At 34.8% G+C, this 13,551-nt stretch overlaps 1 protein-coding gene across 1 annotated transcript; it reads right to left on the bottom strand.

Moving 5' to 3' along the window:
* Positions 1-4,994: 4,994 nt before the first annotated feature.
* On the bottom strand, positions 4,995-8,278 carry LOC109159000 (phosphatidylinositol:ceramide inositolphosphotransferase 1-like). Its single transcript, XM_019306962.1, has 11 exons — positions 7,600-8,278; positions 7,382-7,471; positions 6,843-6,929; positions 6,684-6,752; positions 6,435-6,515; positions 6,234-6,305; positions 6,074-6,134; positions 5,880-5,982; positions 5,679-5,774; positions 5,413-5,575; positions 4,995-5,321 (listed from the first exon to the last, which is right to left on the bottom strand). The coding sequence occupies exons 1-11, from the start codon at positions 7,630-7,632 to the stop codon at positions 5,241-5,243; spliced, it is 936 nt and encodes a 311-aa protein (XP_019162507.1). The 5' UTR covers positions 7,633-8,278; the 3' UTR covers positions 4,995-5,240.
* Positions 8,279-13,551: the final 5,273 nt, after the last annotated feature.

Raw genomic sequence — 13,551 nt, 5'->3', positions numbered from 1 at the left:
AGCTGCCGGTTGCGACAACTACTAGTGGTGTCGACACTGCCTTGCTACTTTGCTCAACTAAGCCTTATTCCCAATTTGGTTGTGGGGTTAGATACACTCGTAGTATTGAACTGCTAAGAATTTGTTAAAATGTATTTTCTACTTAGGAGGAGGTCTTTCATGCTGCAGTCTCTCCTAATTAAAGGTTGTTCATCCACAACTATGAAAAGAGTTTTCTGGAGTTGTTTTAGTTTTTATTTTCCTCATTTAGGATAAATTAAAAAGAAGAAAAAGGATGGTGAAAGCTTTCTTGTTGTGCTCAGCCCTTTTATTTCATTTTTATTTTAGGAGATGTGTTGTTCAGTTGTATTCAGAATTTGTTCTATGTCTCCCTGGGAAAGCTATTTTCATCTTTATTTATTTAGCCTTCTTTTATTGCATTATTTGAAATATAATTGTAAAATTCAATGCAGGATGCTAACAACAATTTTCCTTGCTTGCCAACAGCTACAGAGATGAGTTGTCGGCCTCCCAGCCCGTGATCGCCTCGATGAGGCGGAGAAAACTATCGGTTCAGATCATCGGAACATTGTACGCAAGCCTGAGAAAAAAAAAATCCATTTGAAAGAGATGCAAAACAGAGAGAAAGGGAGGAAGGGTACAATAAGAAATAAAATATAAAATCTATTCCTGAGTACTCAGGAATAGGTTAATACCGGGGGGCCCTGGTAATAGCTATTACCTTATTCGAGGTAATAGGTTATAACTAGGAATATTATTCCTGGTAATAGAAACTGTTACCAAACAAAGGAATAGGCCTATTACTGGGAATGCTATGTCATTCCCGGCCTATTCCGTGAACCTAACAGGACATAGGGAAGAAATAGAAATAAGGGAAGAAATAGAAATTGATAGCGTAAATTAACTCGGGGTTAACCTACATTGTAGGAGTGAATGTAAAAGGGAGTGATGAGGTTGCATTGAGAAGCAAGGGTCCAACCCTATTGGCACAATACAAGTTGGGAGAAGAAGCCACCCCTCATATTAGGTAGAATGCTCTATTTATATTTAGTGGCAAAGAGACATAATGATGACAAAATAGTGGCATTGTTGACATGACATACATTGATTACACTTAGATCGGTCATGACACGTGTAAGTTGTTGATGTGACAATTTGTAAGGTGAGTGTAAAGTTGACCTATCTACCCTCAAGAAGTCCACTAACATAGGGGTCAGTAAGTACACACGTCCTTGGGTTGAGAAGTACACATACAAATCCTCAGGCCTCATGTCAAGAAGTGTGAATGTAGACTCTCTAGTTGCATCTAGAGGAACCCTCTAGGTTGGGGGGAGGGGGGTAGACCACGTAAGGCAAGTAGGGTTGCCCTAACTCCTCTAACAAAGATAATAATATTGAGGGGAAAGAATAATTTCATCATATTTAGCTCACGCTTCATAATTTTCTTGCATGGCACCAAGTAACCCTTTATTTCCCCACATGCGGTGGATATGAACTCTCCTTAGTTCTCTTTAAATTTTATCAAGCACCGGGTAATCCTTTTCTGCCACGCACCAACTTACAATTATGAACATATACTCCTATAACGAATCTGATTTAAAAAAAAAAAAAAAAATGCCTAACGGCACTGTTACCCGTGTCCAGATTGAGGATCGCCGGTGTCCGGAATTAGCGGAGTCCGCTCTACCGCTCGCGGCCAATTAGACCCCTCACCTCTAATTTGTGATCGGAGAACGGAGAGGACTTCTGGGATATGCTGCATGCAGACTTCACGCCGGGCAGGATGCTCGTCGACAGCCTCAGGCTCTTGAGGTCAGTCGCGAGCTGCCGGTTGCGACAACTACTGGTGGTGTCGACACTGCCTTGCTACTTTGCTCAACTAAGCCTTATTCCCAATTTGGTTGTGGGGTTAGATACACTCGTAGTATTGAACTGCTAAGAATTTGTTAAAATGTATTTTCTACTTACGAGGAGGTCTTTCATGCTGCAGTCTCTCCTAATTAAAGGTTGTTCATCCACAACTATGAAAAGAGTTTTCTGGAGTTGTTTTAGTTTTTATTATCCTCATTTAGGATAAATTAAAAAGAAGAAAAAAGATGGTGAAAGCTTTCTTGTTGTGCTCAGCCCTTTTATTTCATTTTTATTTTAGGAGATGTGTTGTTCAGTTGTATTCAGAATTTGTTCTATGTCTCCTTGGGAAAGCTATTTTCATCTTTATTTATTTAGCCTTCTTTTATTGCATTATTTGAAATATAATTGTAAAATTCAATGCAGGATGCTAACAACAATTTTCCTTGCTTGCCAACAGCTACAGAGATGAGTTGTCGGCCTCCCAGCCCGTGATCGCCTCGATGAGGCGGAGAAAACTGTCGGTTTAGATCATCGGAACATTGTAGGCAAGCCTGAGAAAAAAAAAATCCATTTGAAAGAGATGCAAAACAGAGAGAAAGGGAGGAAGGGTACAATTGGAAATAAAATATAAAATCTATTCCTGAGTACTCAGAAATAGGTTAATACCGGGGGGCCCTGGTAATAGCTATTACCTTATTTGAGGTAATAAGCTATTACTAGCAATATTATTCCTGGTAATAGAAACTGTTACCAAACAAAGGAATAGGTCTATTACTGGGAATGCTATGCCATTCCCGGCCTATTCCGTGAACCAAACAGGCCATAAGGGAAGAAATAGAAATTGATAGCGTAAATTAACTCGGGGTTAACCTACATTGTAGGAGTGAATGTAAAAGGGAGTGATGAGGTTGCATTGAGAAGCAAGGGTCCAACCCTATTGGCACAATACAAGTTGGGAGAAGAAGCCACCCCTCATATTAGGTAGAATGCTCTATTTATATTTAGTGGCAAAGAGACATAATGATGACAAAATAGTGGCACAGTTGACATGACATACATTGATTACACTTAGATCGGTCATGACACGTGTAAGTTGTTGATGTGACAATTTGTAAGGTGAGTGTAAAGTTGACCTATCTACCCTCAAGAAGTCCACTAACATAGGGGTCAGTAAGTACACACGTCCTTGGGTTGAGAAGTACACATGCAAATCCTCAGGCATCATGTCAAGAAGTGTAAATGTAGACTCTCTAGTTGCATCTAGAGGAACCCTCTAGGTTGGGGGGAGGGGGGGTAGACCACGTAAGGCAAGTAGGGTTGCCCTAACTCCCCTAACAAAGATAATAATATTGAGGGGAAAGAATAATTTCATCATATTTAGCTCACGCTTCATAATTTTCTTGCATGGCACCAAGTAACCCTTTATTTCCCCACATGCGGTGGATATGAACTCTCCTTAGTTCTCTTTAAATTTTAGCAAGCACCGGGTAATCCTTTTCTGCCACGCACCAGCTTCTCAATGCAAGCATCAAATGATACAACACTCAAGTTAAGTTCTTAACTCAAGCACAAAAATTAGCTCAAAAGTAAAAATTTGACTAAACTAAAATATTACTTCACAATTTCTTGTAAAATTGGTGTAGGACCGTATTACAAGTTTTTGTTTTGTTTTTTTTTTTTTTTTTAAATCATCATGTAGTGAATGATACGTGAATAAGTTTGTTAAAAATATGAAAATTAAAATAATATAAAAAATTACTAACATACAACACGTCAAAAATTAGTATTTAAGGAAAAAAAAAAAAAAAAAAAAAAAAACTTCCCAACAAACTAGTACGTTGGAAACTAGTGTAGAGCATACGGCACATACAAATATTAGAAAATTAAATAATAATATAGCAGAAGAAAACTAAGAAGGCCGGAAAACAGTAAATTATGTTGCCGTAACTTTTGCTTAAGTTAAATTCTTCAAATTCGTTGTAAATATTGTAACCACCGCAGTATTTTGTCACCATAATCTGCTTATCTTAGCATATCTGTTTACGGAATCTCAAAAGTGGATTCGATCTGTACAATTATTGAGATTATGAGAGTGACAATTCGTCACTATTTCTGTTTATCGACAAGTATATAATCTACGACGAAGCTAGAAACGTAAGTAATTAAAAAAAAAAAAAAATACAAGCTAGCTAGTAAGATTTAAGAACACATTTCAGTGTACTACTGTACTGTAACATGTGTTCAAAACATTGGGGCCCTAGGAAGTTAATGCAACCGCCGCCTTAACTAGGTGTCTAGGTTCGTTAGTTGGTACTTGGTAGGGGCTAACGACAAAGTGGCACAACATTAATGTCTTCCCACCACCGCTACTTCCAATCAATACCCCACACAGCCACATGCCCCTCTCAGTTTAGGCACAACACAACAGTTGAGAAAGAAAATGAAGGCAGTAGGTTCCGGTAAAAAATGGTTGGGAAAAACACAAGATCAAGCCAGGACAGTCGGTAGTCACAGCGGGAGATTGAATTTCACCTCCTTGTGAGTATCAGTTACTAATTTTCTCACAAAGTGTGAAACCTTCAGAATAAGTGAAATTTCATTTTTTGTGGTAAGATTAGTATGAGACTCTCGACGTGAAAATTTTTGTGTTTTATGGGGAAAAAAATGTGGACAGGGATCGAATTTCACCTTCTTGTAAGTATCAGTTACTGATCTTCTTACGAAGTGTGAAACCTTTGGGATAAGTGAAATTCCGTTTTTTATGGGCAAGATAGATCGTTGAGTCACAGTATGAGACTCTCGGGGTGAAAATTTGTGTGTTTTATGGGAAAGAAAATGTGGGCAGGAACATATTGCGTGCTCTTCTGTAGCCTTGCCAGTCCACATGGGAATGGGAGAAGAAGAGGCATGTGATGTCTGGACACCTTAAATGCAAAGGCTATGTTTTCCCAGTGATGGGTCAACATTCAAGGCCTTAAACTTGACAGTAGACAGGAGGAATGCTGGGTCCTAAGAAAAGATATGATCATTCAATTTGCACCAACTCCGACCCCCCATGCTTCTGTTCTATTGCATAGATGGCACCAGAGGTGTTCAGAATGTAATGCTATCTTGAAATTAAGTTTTATAAAAATTGCACATTGGAGAGAATAATTTGCATCAATTAAGAAACTTTAATTCCATGATACATTATGATGTTTACATCAAGTGATTAACCATTATGATCAAGACAATGGGTATTGAGAAGCATTAACACTTGATTCGATTCCTACTCTACAAATCAAATCAAAATTTACCAGACGAGGGCGAATTCATCCATATAAACAGACTTGTAAGTTGAAGTAGTTGTTCCTAATTGATTGATCTGCTGCTGCTAATAACTTCTATATCTATCCCCCATTCATCAACCCTTCACCGTGCACCGTGTTTCCGTCTTCTGTTATCTTCCCACTTATTTGGGTTCTTGGCCTCTGAAGCAACAAAATGAATATGTATTATCATTGAGAAAAAAAAAAAAAAAAACATAAGATAATAATACCAGGAAAGATGTTATTTTCATACCTTGTCTGCAAGATCTCCAGAATTCCCATTCAGAAGTTTGAGGTTCTCGTCTCTAGTCTTGTTGTCCTTGGTCAATGGAATCAAAAATCCCGCTGAACCAGAGCGGTCAGGCAATTCTGGTAATTTTCTGTCAACAAAGAACACCACCAGATTCACGGTGTACCTGGAAGAAAAAAAAATATTCAAACGAATTAAAAAATAATAAAAATTTGTTGGTCTTTATGGCAACAGATTATCAAAGAAACTGTAGTCGAATAATCCCTCACCAAGCCACGACAACATCAACTGTGTAGTGTTTGCGAGACGCAACAATCAAGAAACTTTGGGCGATAACAGCTAACCAGGCACATTGCTTGATCAACCTAAAGATTCCGCAAAATTATTATGGGCTAATCACCTAATCAAAACTGAAAACATACCTCCCTGGCTATCGAAAGCAGCCAAGTCAAGACAGTATGAGAATATACCTTCGTGTGCCGTATTTTTGATATGTCCGAACAAAGACAAGAGAGAATATCATATGCGATGAGAATATTAGATCCCCACAACCATAAAGCATTCCCTGAGAAACTGCAAATTCATACAAATCATGTAACTCACAAGAATAAAGTCAAGATCACAGATTCAAGGGGAAAACAAATAATGCGTAAGTGTCACCTACAATTCATAAATAGAAATTCTACAATACTATCAGGGCGAGGAAGCGTAGCAAGCTTTGAACCCTGCATATTTCGAAATAAATCTCCTGTCAGAAGTGTTCATAGATAAACACAAACACAAAAGAAACAAGATCTTCATAACACTGCAGTTTAAGCTTTTACCTCCCGACAGTGATAATTTGGACCAGGAAGTTGTGTAGAATAGAAAGTTATAATCCGAAGAAATTGACAAGCCTGCATACAAAAACTCAGTTGTCATTTCAATTGTAAATTAATATTGATCTTCCACTTATGGACTTATGGTCCAAACCATATATATATGGAGATACGAACATACAAATACATGGGAGATAAGAAACTTACAACTAAGAAAGCCAAGACCCTGCACCATATTAGCACAGTGTAGATCTTTTTGCTCTTTAAAATGAACGGATGGAAAGTCCACTGTAAGCATAATAGAAGCAACACTTTTTTATAAATGAAAGTGCTAATAGGAGTAGATGATATAAAAATTTACAGCTCGTAATATAGAAATACCTAATCAACTAGAGTTACGGATCACTTAATTACACCAAAAGTCAAACCAGAAACAGATATGCAAGGATGACTCACAAAGACAAAAGACAGAAAGATGGAAGTGAATACTGTCTCACTGATGTAAGCCTTGTCTTGACCAAGTTCCTGGAGTTTGTTGAGGTAAACAAAAGGAAAATGAGCACGAATCTTCTCGAGAGTAAATGCAATCAGACAAATGGAAGAAGCATAACTCACCGGAAGAAGAAGGAACCCAACATCCTGTAGAGTCGGTCCTGGCCGATGTATGTAATGAACCCCTCGAGCAGCCAATCCATGGATGTACTGGAGAATTGAGACATTGATAGATTCACATTTTAGGCATCTAAACAGATAACCCAATCCCCTAATTTTGAACAAAGCAACTACAACTAATAATTCATGATGCTCTTCAATATATAATCTTCCAGCTTAGCACTCAAGGCTCCATGAAAAGCACCCAGAAGAAAACACTTTGCAAACATATAACATCAAGTTTTCTCAGCAAAAAATGTATATTCTTGGCAACATGGGAAATAAAGCCTGATAATTACACCAGAGATAAAGTCAGTGGAATCTGCATCACTAGGAAAATAACTTAGCCTAAAATTTCAACCATAGTACTAAGCAGTGAAGCACTGCAGCCTAGATGTGGTCCCATAAACACCTATACAGAACTTAATCACAGGCTTTAATCTTCAAGAAAACCAAGACCACACTTAACAGAATAAAAATTTGCATTTCCACTGAATCACAACCTGACAAATTAGACCTCCAAGAAGATACTTCCAATTCTCGGCAAGAAGCTTGATCTCTGCTGTAGTCTCTGCACAAATTCTCTTCCATAGCTTCTCCACAGAACAGAAATAACAAGTGAATCAAGAAAATGCCTTATTTTTGTTAAACGAGAGAATAAAATATGGAATTTAAATCAAAGAAGTATCTTGAAGCAATATAGCAGAGAAAAAAGACGAACCTTTGAAGCCTCGCGACCAATGTAAAGCGACATCTTCTTCGTCTGTGTGCACCACTACCACCACTTCCATATTACATCAGAAACCTACTGCGAAGGTCAACATCGCTCATCCCGAGCCCCCCTTTCTTCCTCGGAAAACAACGCAATTCCAATTCCGACGACCCGAACTCGGCCACGATCGCCAAAAAGGAAAATCCCGGGAACCGGCGGCAAACGACAAGGAATCCGAGGATTCCCTCGACGTAAAATCAAACTACGGGATCTCAATTCGAGAAACGACCAAATTAAATGACAACCCAAATCCCACAATCGCAGAACAAAGTCTGAGGAAAATCAATTCCACAATGGCAATTCAAAGACATAAAGAAATTGACCGATCGATTCCTCTATCTACATACTGTGTTTACGCGTGTATTTTTTTTATTTTTTTATTTTTCTCTTCAGTTCTCTCTCTATATAAATGTATATTTTATCTGCGTCTCGGGGTGATTCGTCTCCTTAGATGCTAAGACTGCTAAAAACGCGAGTCGAACACGGAGCGGCAGTTGAGTTCCAGAGAGAGAGAGGGGAGGGAGAAACAAGAGAGCCTTTTTAAAACACTGGGAAAAGGAAAATCGCCGGTACGAGAAAAACTGTCTCCCTTTGCGAAAATTTGCTGGAAATTCGAGACTGAAAATGAACCCCCTTTTTTCTTTAAAATAATTATTCATATGCTCCGTATATTTTTTATTTATTGAATCTAAACTAAAAAATCATTACTAAACTATTTTATTGAGTAAATACCCAAAATAGTACCTCGACTATAGCTAAATTCACAAATTGGTTATCGACTTTCAATTTCAACCAATTAAGTCCTTAACTTTACAATTTTAACACAATTTGATCCTCTGTCTATTTGACCGTTTGTTAACTGTGATTTTTGAGGATATATATGTAATTTCATGGTCCATCATCGGGTTTTTAAGGTTCTGATTGCATTTTCAGACCTCACTGTTTCATTTGAATCCACTGCCGAAAGCAATCTACCAAATCTGGTCGCCTTTCTTCATCCTCCCTTTGGATTCAATGTAGTTGAGTTCGTACCAGAGCGAAGAAGACGACATGTTTCCGAACCGGTGCAAGTCAATGACCAATTTGTGAATTTAGCTATAGTCGAGGGACCATTTTAGGTATTTACTCTATTTTATTTCATTCAACTAATTTTTTTTATCATAAAAAAGGGAATTAGTTCATAGTGTTGCCATTGTGCCGCATAAAATTGCCTCTCATGTCTTGTACTTTTGAATGATTTTACTAACTAGTCCGAATGGTACAATGCCATCATTAATCCAATTGACGATCTCTTTGGAATCACTTTGGATCCAAATCTTTTGCTCACCTTTGTGCCATGCCCAATGAATTGCATCAAGAATAGCCCAAGCCTCCCCTTCGACAATGTTTCTAATCGTTAGAAATAAATGTTAAATAATAAATATTTGTCAATAATCATATAATATTTGTCGGGCCGGGGTGTGGGGAGCCCTTAGAGTTGGGATTCAGCCTTTTGGAATAATCATATGTTTACTTTTAAATTTCTATGAATTGCATACTAAATTAAATTTTACTATTTCGTATGATTCAATTTACTTAATGATGTTAGCATAAAATTTAGAGCCTTAGAGGTTAAGAGAGGGAATAGAAATAAAGTTATTATTGGTGTTTGGTGTGTGTGTGTGTGTATATATATATATATATATATATAATTCTAAGGACATAATGTTTATATATATATATATACATAATTCTAAGGACATAATGTTTGCCCCCATTTATTTGTTTAATGAGTGGTATTGGTCATCACATTTAATGGGAGGATGAGTTAAGTTTATCCCTCAACTATCATGTCGTGCGAGGTATGAAGCCCTAAGGGCGAGGGAATTTCGTTTGTGTAGGCAAATATAAAGAAAAATAATATTAATATGAATTTTAATCTTGATTCTTATTGCATAGTGTTAAAAAAATAGTTTAAAAATGACATTTTAAAGTGATATTTTGAGTCACGTTAGAATATATATAGGTCTTTATAAATGAGAAATTTAATTTGATATATTATACTCATATATGAGTTGATAAAGCTTTTAAGTAATATTTGTTATTTTGAGAATATTTATGAGAATTAATAAGACAAATATGTATTTACTTATCTTGATAAGTAGATACCAAATGAGTATATTTTGAGAATTAATGGAACATTAATTCTCAAAATATACTCATTTGGTATCTACTTATCTTGTTTTTGCCAATATTTTTCTATTTAAAATTACAAAGTGTTCCATTGCACAAGTTCACTACAAATATGTATTTGAGTGTTGGTGTTTTACAGTGTACTAAATTTCAAAAGTATTATTTTTCATAATGAAAAAATCTCTCCACAAACTGCACATAGTAGTATATTTCTTAGGGGTGGGCTTAATTTGGATTATCCGAACTACCACATAAAACTCGAACTGAATTTTAAATTTCGGGTGAACCTGAATATTTATCAATTCGAATATTTTAAAATTTGATATATCTGAATATAAATTTGATTCGGATACCGGGTGTTAAAAATTTATCCATACTCGAATCGAAATCTGAACTAACGGAACTTTTATTATATATTTAATTTTAAATGTATTTAATAATTAATAATATATTAATTCTCATAAATTTCTTAATTATTAATTAGTATTTTGTCTTATTTTAGTTTGATAGTATATAGAAAATTATAAATTATAAATACAAAAATAATAAAATCATTAAAAAATTCAAAATATAAAAATAAAATTTTAGTGTGGCTAATAAAATTTGACTTGGATATCAAAAACATCACCAGAAATTTCCAAAATAAAATTTAAGTGCCACCCAAGTCGAAACGATGCCAGCCCTTAATATTTTCATACAATAATTTAATTATTTTGATTTTTGAGTATGTCATCATAAAATATATAACCAAACTGCCTGTACCCCGGTCCCCGGCGTCCTTGCTCTGTTATGCGACCTGCGATCATGGCAGCAAAGAGAAAACCACACTCGCAAACAGCAAACTAATAACCTCACAAAACATCCTTAAAGAGTTAAAGGACAGAAAAATGTATAAACAAAACAAAAAATAAACTGCGATTTTTTTAGTCGGAGTTGTTTGCAATGCTTTGGCGGATTCCAAGGTCACGGGCGGTCGCGGCTCGACGGCCGAGACGCTATATTCTACCACCACACCTCTGCCGTTAGTCCACTACTGCTTCCTTTAAAAAAAAAATAAAAATAAAAATAAAAAATAAAAAAAACATTTGAATGTTTATTGGATTGGGGAAATCCAGGAATCTGTCCCCATCCCCACAGGCCAACACTTCTAACAGAACCGGCCAGGAACTTGACAACTCATTTTACCATCATCAATCTTACCCCCTCCACGTGGCATCATTAACTTCACAAAAACTTTCTAATCCATATACTTCATCTAATCTGGTCCCCCAAATCTCTCATTTAGTATGTCTGTCTCTTTCTCTCCCCTCTCTCTCTTTTTAATTTGTTAGATTTATACATCTAAATAATACAATGCTAAGACATTGTGGTCTAATGATATCAAGGTTGGACTCTTATATAGAAGTTGTGGGTTTGAATTTCAGTGGAGGCGGCATTGACTAGTTTATTTTAGATTGAGAACTTCAGTGGAGACGGCATTGACTACTTTGTTAAATTGAGAAACTAGTTTATGAACACATACTACATTGTAATAGAGTAATACCCTTCAATCTTATTTTATATATGATTGATTTGAAATTTGAATAAGAAGATTTAATTGAAATTATTTTAACTTTTTTTATAATTTTAAGTTTAATAGTAATATATCAAATTTATATATTTAATGAATAATGACGCAAATTTTAAAGTGTATCAAATATTGAGAGTAAAGTATTATATTTTTTCTTAAAAATATTATTGCGTGTGCAATTTCTTAAAAATATTATATTTACCCTTATAAATAACAAAAATTTTATTGTGATTATATTACATTTGAGCATATAAGTATAATATTTGTGCATATAAGTATGACATCTGTATGTTGATTCGACCTGACTCGACTCGTCTCACGAATAAGGATCTGTGAGACGGTCTCACATAAATGTGATCCTAATTTTTTTAATCTCCTTATTTTTCTATCCAGTTTTCCTCTAATGACTAAATAAAATGATAAATGTGTCAAACACTTTGTGTTCATATGACATTTAGTGTGATCTCTCCTTTTATGAGGTCATGAGATCGAGCCTCAGTTGAGGTATAACTCTTTATATTTTATTAGGTTGAGAAAGTATATTTGAACAGATACTACAATATAATAGAGTCAATAGCATTTAAAAAATAATAATAATGAATGTCTTAATTTATTTTAACTTGTGTAACCGCAAACTAAAGCGGTGAAAATGCAATCATTATTGTATGGACCATGGTCCACACAAGTTGTGTGGACCATATTTTGTCTACTGTAAAATAATGTACATTTAGTACAAAATAATGTACATTCAGTACAAAAATAATATACATTATATTCAGGGGATGTACATTATTTTTGTTTAGAGTGTACATTATATTGTATAATGTACATTCAGTATAAAAATAATGTGCATTTAATATATTAAAAATGTACATTTTATTATGGTCCACACAACCATGGTCCATACAATAATTTGCCGTGAAAATGGGTTTAACTCAATGAGTTTGACCTATATAACATGTTTTGAGATGGGTTGGGTTAGTGTTTTTTTTTTTTTTTGGCCGGCCCTATAACTATTGTTTTACCGTGGTCTACCTTGCATTATAGATTATAATTTAAAAATTATGTATCTGTAATTAATAAATTATGTGATTGTAGATAAATTGAAAACACATAATATGTTAACTACATGCACATAATATGTTAACTGTATATTGTGTGTTTATAGTTAACTTTTTATGTGTATTTAATTTATATACAAGCACATAATCTATTAACCGTAAATACATAATATGTTAACTGCAAACACATAATTTGGATGTCATTTTAAATTAGGAGGGTTCACAATCCAAAGTGGATTATGGTCCATGATACAATTTGCAGTATAACCATACTACCCAAAAAAATATAATATTTATAAATAATGTTATAAACTATATATGTCATAAACTTTAAAACCTTATATAGAGTTAAATTAACAATGTTATGGTTAAGATTTCAAAAAAAAAAAAAAAAAAAAAACAAATACAGATGATAAACTATATTTGTGTTAAAGTATAAGTTGAATTTAATTATAAATTAAAACGTGAAAATTAACTACAGATGATAAACTATATTTTTTTTGTTAGACTACGAGGTGTTCTGAGTAAGTCTTAACTATGACAAATTATGTTGTGGAATCGTGCTCACCTTGCAAGGTGGGCACAATTCCACAACGGCGTCGTTTTCGTTGAAAACGACACCGTTCTAATTAAAAAAAAAAAATTGTTTTTCGGTTGCCGTTAATGGCGTTTCCTTTTTTGCAATCACACTGTTTAGAAATTATGAATCTATTGTATTTAAATTATGAATCTACAGTATATAAATTATGAATCTACAGTATTAGGTTTGTAAACATGTGATAGAGCTATATGTTCATAATTATAGAGCTATATGTTCATAATTTTCGATGTTCATATTCCCAATTGTTGAACTCTGTATTCACAAATCGCAAAACTATATGTTCATAATTTGATAACTATACAGTTTAGAAATTATGAATCTACAGTACATAAATTATGGATCTATAGTACAGATATTATGAATCTGCAGTATAGAAATTATGAATCTACTGTATAGAAATTATGAATCTATAGTATAAAAATTATGGAGGATAACGGTGCCACTAAGCGCACCGTTACTCAACCACATGAAAACGGCATCATGTTCCACAACATAAC

Source organism: Ipomoea nil, unplaced genomic scaffold, assembly GCF_001879475.1.
Source record: "Ipomoea nil cultivar Tokyo-kokei standard unplaced genomic scaffold, Asagao_1.1 scaffold2826, whole genome shotgun sequence".
In the NCBI taxonomy this organism is placed as follows: Eukaryota; Viridiplantae; Streptophyta; class Magnoliopsida; order Solanales; family Convolvulaceae; genus Ipomoea; species Ipomoea nil.
Note: the sequence above shows the minus strand (reverse complement) of the source record. Positions and strands in the feature narration are given on the sequence as shown.